The sequence below is a fragment of the Mus caroli genome, chromosome 11 (genome assembly GCF_900094665.2).
Source record: "Mus caroli chromosome 11, CAROLI_EIJ_v1.1, whole genome shotgun sequence".
Taxonomy (NCBI): Eukaryota; Metazoa; Chordata; class Mammalia; order Rodentia; family Muridae; genus Mus; species Mus caroli.
This window is the reverse complement of record NC_034580.1, coordinates 75,141,452-75,151,451: the sequence shown is the minus strand read 5'-3', so window position 1 is coordinate 75,151,451 and position 10,000 is coordinate 75,141,452. Positions and strand designations below refer to the sequence as shown.

The window sequence follows — 10,000 nt, the reverse complement described above, 5'->3', positions numbered from 1 at the left end:
ACGGTTCTATCTGTATTCTCAAGTGTCTGCCTCAGCAAAATATCCTCTCACAGGACAGCTTCCAGAAAAAAAATCAAGCGACTCAACTCAGTCCAAAGAAACCAGAAATGTCCACTTCAGCATCCAGCTGTCACATGGTGGGCGCAGGCCTGCAGCCTTTCTCATTACCACATTAGCACAAGCCAGACACCACATTCAGACCGAGTACATGCAGCCCCATGTTATCACTGTGGGACTTTTTTTTTCCAAACTGTTTTCCCCTACAAAACCCGAAACTCCTTGCTAACAGGGAAGGTGTTCATCTCTATATTTTGAACATTAAGAATCATAGACAGAAAGTGTTCTATGCATATTTATTAAGTAAACAAATTCAGTTCCAGGGGATTGCAGCACCCTCAAATCCAGAACACTCAGAACCCCTGCCGTGTCAGTACCACAAACCGCCATTGGAGGGAAGCCCTACAATATGGCAAAGGTAGAATCTTCTCCCACTGCTCTCTTTTCTGTTCTTTTCCATTTTCATGTATGTGATATGTGCATATATGTGCATAGTTTTGCTTGTGCGTGTGTGTGCACACGCACGCAGGTAAAGGTGCATGTGAAGGAATGATACTGATGTTGGAAATCACCCTCAATCACTCTTTCACCTTATTCATTGAGACAGGTCCTCTCAATCAAACCCAGAGCTTATCTAGATGGGATAGCCTTGCTAGCCAGCTTGCTCTGGGAACCTCATCTCAGAAATGAAAACAGGGGCTGTAGAGATAGCTCATCAGGTAAAAGCACTTGTTGCTCATGCTGAAGACCCTTGTTTGGTCCCCAGCACCTACACAGTGGCTCACAACCATCCCTAACTCCAGTACAAGAGGCATCTGATGCCCTCACCATCTTCTGACCTCTGAAGGCACTAGACATACACATAGTGTCTTCCATATACATGCAGGCAACACACCTGTACACATAAAATACATCTAAAGGCAATAAAAGCAGGGAGCTGAGAGATGGTTCAATGGATAAAGGCACCTGTTGCCAACCCAACCTCCTGAGTTGGTATAAGGAGAGAACCAGTTTCTGCCAGTTGTTCTGACTTCCCCCCACATACAAGCTCTGGCACACACATGCCTACCACCACCACAACATGTGTAAGTAAAAATAAAAACAAAAAGTCCAAGTCAGCCTATCTGCAATCTCCCCAGGCCAAAACCAAAGATAAGCCATAAACTAGGATTAGGGATCATATGTCTTAAAAATAGGAGTTTTCCTTTACTCGGGGCCTATGTTACAGAAAACACCTTGAGTATACAGACATAGCCATACCTCAGCTCGCCCCTACTCAGCTGACACAATCACAGTGAAAACAGCCATGCTCTGGGCCCTATCTCCAGAGAACAAAGCTTGGGACACTTGGCCATTCCCACCCAATCAGTGGCAACTTATGGTTTCTTTGGAAAGGCAGTTATATCAAATGATGTTTTCCTAAAGCAGACATGTGAAAGGACACATGATGTTCAGAAGGGAAATAAATAAATATAACCCAGCAGACAGTGGACGATGATGGATAGTGTTGGTGTGCCTTACTATTCTTTACTGGTCATCGTTTGTCATGACTTCCTGGTGGTGTTCGAGCGGCTTCCTGCCACTTCCTCGGACTTGGGCCTATTGGCAGAGTGAAGAGGAAGCTTCTGGATGTGTCAGCTGATGGACTCACGTGATGTTTTGTTGATGCAAGACCCACGGGAAGGCACGTGATGTTTAGAAGGAGTATAAATAGGACTCAGTGGAGAGTGACAGTGTACTTGTGGAACTAGCCTTGCGATGCTTTGGTGGTCTTGCGTCTTTGCTGATCTTCATTTCATTGGGAAAGGTACGGCAGAGAACTTCTCCTGGCATCTCTGCTGGCCACGGTTGCTCCTGCTGACTCGTGCTGATTCCGCGGAGGCCTGGCTGTTTCTGCTGGATTGTAACACCGATGATGACTTGTGTTTGCTATTCTGACACTGCTGAACTAGACTCCTGGTATCCTGACAAACAGAGATTGAAATCGCCCCAAGGAACAACATACAGCAGAGTCCCGTGATTTCTTCTGGATCAACCCTGCCGTTGCTAAATCATGAATGGTGTTTGTGAGTGAATCTGAGCGGCCACTGCTGATTCATGTGAACTGAACTGCTGATATTCTAAGATATCACGCAGCCTGGATTTGCTCCAACAACTCTTCCTTCTACTCCCTCTGGTGGGTGGTGGGCTAGAAGGGAGGTTAAAGTGTTTAATAAGCCTTATTAAAAGTAGGTTTTGAAAATACCCAACTTCCTTAATCAGTCCTGCTCCGGTAAACATCAGCTCACCCTGAACTCGCTCTCTAGGGGGTGCCCTCCATGGGACACCCCCTTGCAGTTTCTCCTGAATTTCTTCCAGGTTATGGAGAATCTCCTGCATTTTCTTCTGAGGTACACTGAAGGTCACCAGCTTTGGAGAATCCAAGGAATGTTCCTCCTCAGAGGAAGAATCCTGTTGGTCAGTCAAGAATGAACAATGAAATGAAAGCCAACTGAGGAACTCATAGAATGCACCCAAGCTCTGCCTTCCAGCTGCAATTTTTTTTTTTTTTTTTTTTTTTTTTTTGGTTTTTCGAGACAGGGTTTCTCTTTATAGCCCTGGATGTCCTGGAACTCACTTTGTAGACCAGGCTGGCCTCAGAAATCTCAGAAATCTGCCTGCCTCTGCCTCCTGAGCGCTGGGATTAAAGGCATGAGCCACCACGTATGGCCCAGCTGCAATTTTAAATGAAGTATAAACAGGCTTTGTTTTATTTTATTTTATTGGGTTGTTTGTTTGTTTGTTTGTTTATGTTTGTTTTTGTTTTTTGTTTGAGACAGGGTTTCTCTGTGTAGTCCTGGCTAACCTCAAACTCAAGAGATCCACCTGCCTCTGCCGCCTGAATGCTGAGATTAAAGGCATTCACCACCACATCCAGGCAGATTTCTTTCTGGGGAGTTGGAGTTAGAGGCGGCTGTGAGCTACCATGCGGGTACTGAAGATCAACCCCAGTTCTTCTAGAAAAACAAGTGCTTTTTACAGATAATTCATTGTTTGTTTGTTTGTTTTTCAAGACAGGGTTTCTCTGTGTAGCCCTGGCTGTCCTGCAACTTGCTTTGTAGCCCAAACTGGACTCAAACTCACAGAGATCCACCTGCCTCTGCCTCCTGAGTGCTGGGACTAAGGGGCACTTTCCACCACACCCAGCTATTATTTATTTAATGTATTTTTTTATAGTTCTAGAGACCAAATCTAGAGACTTGTTCACAAACTCTACTATTAAGCTATATTCCAACTCTACTATTAAGCTATATTCCAGTCTAGAAGATCCTTTTTATATGTTTTTTTTGGTATATGTATGTGTGGTATCTGTGTATGTGGTATAAGGTGGTGGTGGGGGGTATATGTACACATAGAAAAGGATGTCGGGTGTCCTGCTCTGTCACTCTCCACCTTATTCCCTTGAGACAGGGTCTCTCACTAATCCTGAGCTAGGCTGATGGTCACTAAGCCACAGTGATCTCATTCTTCCAGCCACAGCCCCCGGGTGACCCCTGTTCCAAGATCTCAGTAAGATCATAGTGGCTTGCTGGCTTCGACAGATACCCCAGGTTCAAGGAGAGACCGTGCCTCAGAGGAATAGACAGACGGTAATCCAAGTTGCCTGATACCTTCTTTGTCCCCCTGAGTACACAAGTCATAAGGTTGCAGCTGTAATAACCGATAAAACACACAAGGCGCATGAAATCTTAAGAGCCTCGTGGTGAAGGCTTCTCTCCCAGAGTGTGATGATTTAGGGAAGAGGACTGGTCTTCCCCAAGGAAGCAAAGGTGAAAGGCAGCCATAGTGGGAAAACACAGACATGCCACAGGGACTGATGTGGTCAGGAAGGACACAGGAAGGATCCTGTATGGTTTTTCTGGTTCTGTGAGGATTTGGGTCTTAATCCCAAACAGACAGACACTGCCACAGTTCAGATCACACATGGCTCCCCATCTAATAATGTCTAATATTATTTGATGTTGGTTGTAGGTTCTACAGTAGAGAAAGAAGTTCATCAAAATGCTATCTATGCCTTCATTTTCCAAAGGAGCAGAGGAGTTCAGCCTTCTTGGAAAAGACTGACACCCAGCTAGATCTCCCAGTTCCTTTAGTCAAACACACAAGGTTAACTGGGGCTGGAAAAGGTTCCAACTACCACAACTATCTTGCTCTTGCTGGCTGTGAGAGCAGACAATACGCACAAATCTCGGTTCCACGGGATTACGGCTATTCATAATCAAAACTAAGAACTCAGGGTTTGCCAGGAGTGTCTTTATTTTTTTTCCCCTCAAGACAAGGTTTCTCTGTATAGTCCTGACTGTCTTGGAACTCACTCTGTAGACTAGGCTGGCCTCGAACTCAGAAATCCGCCTGCCTCTGCCTCCTGAGTGCTGGGATTAAAGGCGTGCGCCACCACTGCCCAGCCAGGAATGTCTTAAAACCAAGGTCAGTGCAGCTGCAAGCTCTCACATTGCACCAAGTTCAGATTCTCCAGAGAAAGGGGACATTTCTTCAAGGTTCAAACAGTCCCAGAACAGTTTCTCAGCCTCTACTGATTGACCCAAACATAGCAAAGGCTTTGCTGAAACCATTCACTGCAGTCTAACCCAGGGCTCTTAACTGGGAGGCATTGAAGGCTTGAGGAGATAGGTGGAGCAAGGTCGTCAGGCCAATGGGAGCATGGTATCATTCCTTTCTTCTTTCTCTCCTTTGCTCCCTGGCCTTGAGGTAGGTTGTGAGGCTCTCCCTTACCACATGGTCCTGCCATTGCCACTGGGCTCCTGTACGTGCTGGCCTACAATAAACTTTTCTTTTCAAAAGCTGGTTACCACTGAATAAGTCAGACATTATCTGAGTATTTCAAGCAGATGAGTCACATGGCCGTATTTGTGTGAAGGGAGCTAACTAAAATAGAGTGGAGCATTGATAGGGCTATGATGACAACCCAGGCGAGAGACTGTCATAGGCTTGGACTAGAGATCTCAGAGGAGCTCAGGCATGAATAGAGCTGGAAGATCTTCAGGCTGGCCTTGGAGCTACCATGCACTGCTAGGCGGGTTAGGGCAGAGGACCTGTCATGACTTCGAGGCTTTTGACTTGTGTGTTTGGAAGAATGGGACCAAGGCTGTGATGGAGAATACCCAGAGATACCAGAGTTTGGGGCATCTAACTGTGCTGTTCTGGGCTGGAGAGATGGCTTGGTGGTTAAGAGCACTAAGTGTTCTTCTGAAGGTCCTGAGTTCAAATCCCAGCAACCACATGATGGCTCACAACCATCTGTAATGGGATCTGGTGCCCTCTTCTGGAGTGTCTGAAGACAGCAACGATGTACTCATACAAAGTGTTCTCCATGTTCCTGCAGAACCTTGCTGCTTCTGTGGCCTCAGGCCATTTGGTGAGCAGGGTGGTCTCTTCAGGATTGAACTACAGCTTTCTGGTGTCTGCTGAATCATAGTTGGGGTTTGCTACAGGACTAAACTGCTACCAAAGAAGACCAAGTCTGCCCCTAAAGAACCATCGCTGAGCAGGTCCACTTCCCCCATCCTAATAACTTCTCTCTTCCACTACCTCTGCTGAGTGCTGGGCTAAAGGAGAGGTTGAACCCTTATTAAAAGTAGGTTGCGGGGCTGGTGAGATGGTTCAGTGGGTAAGAGCACCGACTGCTCTTCCAAAGGTCCAGAGTTCAAATCCCAGCAACCACATGGTGGCTAACAACCATCCGTAACGAGATCTGGCGCCCTTTTCTGCAGTGTCTGAAGACAGCTACAGTGTACTTACATATAATAAATAAATAAATCTTTAAAAAAAAAATAAAAAAAAAATAAAAAAGTAGGTTGCGGGGCTGGTGAGATGGCTCAGTGGGTAAGAGCACCGACTGCTCTTCCAAAGGTACTGAGTTCAAATCCCAGCAACCACATGGTGGCTCACAACCACCCATAATGAGATCTGATACCCTCTTCTGGTGCGTTTGAAGACAGCTACAGTGAACTTATACTAATAAATAAATCTTTAAAAAAAAAAAGTAGGTTGCAAAAAAATTATGCCTAGAGTAACAAGAAAGGAGGGTCAGGGATTCAAGGGCAGCTCGAAATACATACTGAATTCAAGGCCAGCCTAAGATAGAGACCCAGGCACTTAAGACAAAAGCAAATAAGGTGACCTGGAGAGCACAGTGGAGCTCAGGAGTAGCCAGGAGGCTGGGATGAATTCACGTTGAAGGCTAGACTGGACAACACAACAAAATTCTATCTCAAAGCGAAAGGAGGGTGTTATCAAGATTGCTCAACTGGCAAAAGTGCTTGTTGCACAAGTGTGATGACCTGAGATAGATTCCTGGAACCTACAATGGACAAAGAGAATGGACTCCGGAAAGCTGTGCTCTGACCTCCACACACCCTACCCTGCACACACACACCCTCCCCTCCACACACAAACTCCCCCCATACAATAATAAAATACTTTTTGAAAGGTCACTGAAAAAAAAAAGAAAGGTCACTGAATGAGGCTGGAGAGTTAGCTTGGCAGTGAAGAGCATCTGTCCCTCTTGCAGAGGATCTGAGTTCAATGCCCAGTACTCACATGATGGCTCACACACATCTATAGCTTTGATTCTAAGGGATCCAACATCCTCGTTCTTCTGACCCTCTACATCAGGCATGCACATGGTGCACATACAAAAAAAAGCAGGCAAAACACCCAAAACCATAAAAATAAAATAAATATACCTTTTATTTTTAAAGATTTATTTATTTATTATATGTGAGTACATTGTAGCTGTCTTCAGACACACCAGAAGAGTGCATCTGATCTCATTACGGATGGTTGTGAGCCACCATGTGGTTGCTGGGATTTGAACTCAGGACCTTCAGAAGAGCAGTTAGTGCTCTTAACCGCTGAGCCATCTCTCCAGCCTAAGATAAATACATCTTTAAGAAAGTTTTTAAGGGACACTGAAGATGAGGACTTTCAAATCAGTGGGATTTACCTAGAGATCATTGGTGACTTTAGAGAGAGTAAGTTAGGTAGAGTGGGAAGGATGGATCCCAGCCTACTCGAAGCTTCCATGAACTCATATCCAGCACACCACATTCCCAGTCAGCCTTATTTGGCAATGAAGAGACTGGTAAAGCATGAGACGCGATGCACTCGTCTCCCATATAGCTCTAGCTGAAAGCTGTCTTTCACCCCAGCCCCTCGTCCCTCTTGAACTTACTGTGGGTGGGGTGCCTCGTGCATTGTCCTGTCCAGATCCCAAGCTGGGTCTTTGCATTTGAAGGCTCTTGACATCGTCTACAAGCTGTCTCACCATGTCAGTCAGCTCCTGGATAACGTTTGTGGGGCTTTTCTGTACTGTCACCTTTAAAAGAGCAAAATTGGGCTTCTGGTTCCCAAAAACTTGGATCCCGGAATATAGCTCCCTCAATAAAAGGAGCTTTAAATATCAAGGTAGTAGCATGGAAGCAGACAGGTAGACCAGTGGAAAACCAGGTGGCTAAAGTGATGCTGCTGCCTTCAATCCCAGCACTCCACCGGTAGATGCAAATACTCCTCAAAGGGGCAAGGGGTCCTTTCAACAAATTCTATCAGGAAAATAATATGAACAAATGACGTTACATTCTTTTGTTGTTTTGCTTTGTTTTTTAGACAGGGCCTCTCTACAAAGTCCTGACTGTCTTGGAACTCACTATGGAGACCAGGCTGGCCTGGGACTCACCGAGGTTTGCCTGCCTCTGCTTCAGAGTGCTGTGATTAAAGAAATGTGATGATATGCTAATAAAAGGGGTGAATTGGCCTGAGCCAGGCTGACTCCATGACAGGCTGCAAACCAGCAGTTTAAGAAACCAGGCTTGAGTTTCTACTTCCCAGAACTGAGCAAGTCAGTTACCGGAACACTGCAGGCTTAGGAAAAAGGGACCCTTAGACAGCTTGCAAAAGGACAGTTAGCCAAGCTTGTGGCCAAGAGGTCTAGAGCTACCCCTTCTTGGCATGAAGCAAGAATAGTTAGACAAGTATGCTTGAAGCAAGACCCTAACCAATCATAGTATCACCCAGATACCCCCTGGTGAAAGAACCCACCAATCAAGTTATAGATCACCTTCCCCACGCTAATGTTCCTTTTGGCTTTGAAACTGAAACTGCAAATTCAGTCAGGGTCCTTCTTTCCCGATGGAATTGGGACCCTGCATGCAGGAATTTTTTCAATAAACGCTCTATACTTTTGTATACTACTTGAGTCTGGGGTATCATTCTTTAGCAATTCATGGACCCTAACACTACCAGGCCTTGCTTAAACTTAGAATTTTTTTGGAGACAGGGTTTCTCTGTGTAGCTCTGGCTGTCCTGGAACTCACTCTGTAGACCAGGCTGGCCTCGAACTCAGAAATCTGCCTGCCTCTGCCTCCCAAGTGCTGGGATTAAAGGCGTGCACCACCACCACCCAGCAAATTTAGTCTTATTCTAACACTATATAAAAAAAATAAGTGAGAAGGCTGGGGGTAATGCATTTCTCAAAGAGTGAAACTGAAAACAGGAACCATAAAGGGTTTTTAATCCAGGAACATGGCTACTCTGGATGGAATACAGAGATGCCCTTGGCACACACCTTTAATTCTTCTGGATGAAATACAGACATGCCCTTTGTACTCTCCTTTAATCCCAAACAATGAAGGTAAAGTTAATTTGTAGAAGAAGCACCCATGTTTGAAAGGGATGTCTAACAGAGGGGACAGACAAGGTGATGGATCAAAGAAAGATTTGACAGAATAGGATATGCTCAACTCTCACGAGAATGGACAGGAAAGAGTCAAACTTGAGAAAGGCAGAGGAAGAGAGAGGGGATAGTTTTACTGGGACAGGTTGAGAGAGAACAAGCCCTAGTATGAGAAAGAGCCAGAAGATTAGGACAGATTGTCAGAGTTAGTTGAGGCCAAGCAGAGCAATTCAGTCAGAAGCTGAGAGAAGTCAGTTTGGTTTTGGTTTGTTTGTTTTTTTGTTTTGTTTTTCGAGACAGGGTTTCTCTGGATAGCCCTGGGATTAAAGGCATGCGCCACCACCACAGCCCAGCTCAAGAAGTCAGTTTGAATTAGTCAGCTTGGAGAGGAGTTTGAGCCAGGACAGCTGAGTTGAACCAGCCAGCAAGAACTCAGAAAGAACTAGAAGAGGTGAGCTTATCCAGCAGTAAATCTCAGAGGCTGAAAACATTCTAGGCCTAGATTAGATTGTACAGAGGCTAGAAGCTTCCAGGACTATGCTTAGGTTAGCAGACAGAGGCAGTAAGCCTTGAAGACAACAATTACATCAGGGGAATAAAACATTTAAAAAAAATATATATATATAGCTGGGCAGTGGTGGTGCACGCCTTTAATCCCAGCACTCAGGAGGCAGAGGCAGGCGGATTTCTGAGTTCGAGGCCAGCCTGGTCTACAAAGTGAGTTTCAGGACAGCCAGGGCTACACAGAGAAACCCTGTCTCGAAAAAACAAAAACAAACAAACAAACAAAAATTTACTTATTTTTACTTTATGTACATTGGTGTTTTGACTACATGTATGTCTATGTAAGGGTATTGGGATCCCCTGGAACAAGAGCTACAGACAGTTGTGAGGTGTCATGTGGGTGCTGGGACTTGAACCCAGGTCCTCTGGAAGAGCACCCAGTGCTCTTAACCACTAAGCTATCTCTCCAGCCTCCAAACATACTTTTACATACTACTACAGTTATAAGATAATGTACATTGGGGTTGGAGAGGTGGCTCAGCAGTTAAGAGCACTGGCTGCTCTGCCAGAGTTCCTGAGTTCAATTCTCAGCAACCATATGGTGGCTCACAACCATCTGTAATAAGATCTGATGCCCTCTTCTGGTGTGTCTGAAGACAGCTATAGTGTACTCACATGAAATAAATAAATATTTAAAAAAAAAAAAAA

At 45.2% G+C, this 10,000-nt stretch overlaps 1 protein-coding gene across 2 annotated transcripts in view; it reads right to left on the bottom strand.

Annotated features, from left to right (window-relative positions):
- Positions 1-10,000, bottom strand: part of Rnf135 (ring finger protein 135) — a 17,192-nt gene that overhangs the window by 4,214 nt on the left and 2,978 nt on the right. For both annotated transcript variants that reach the window (XM_029483573.1, XM_021176040.2), the window contains 2 exons: positions 7,292-7,435; positions 2,346-2,508 (listed from right to left, as the gene is read on the bottom strand). In XM_029483573.1, the coding sequence (XP_029339433.1) occupies positions 2,346-2,508; positions 7,292-7,435 (307 nt within the window). The remainder of the gene's footprint in view (positions 1-2,345; positions 2,509-7,291; positions 7,436-10,000) is intronic.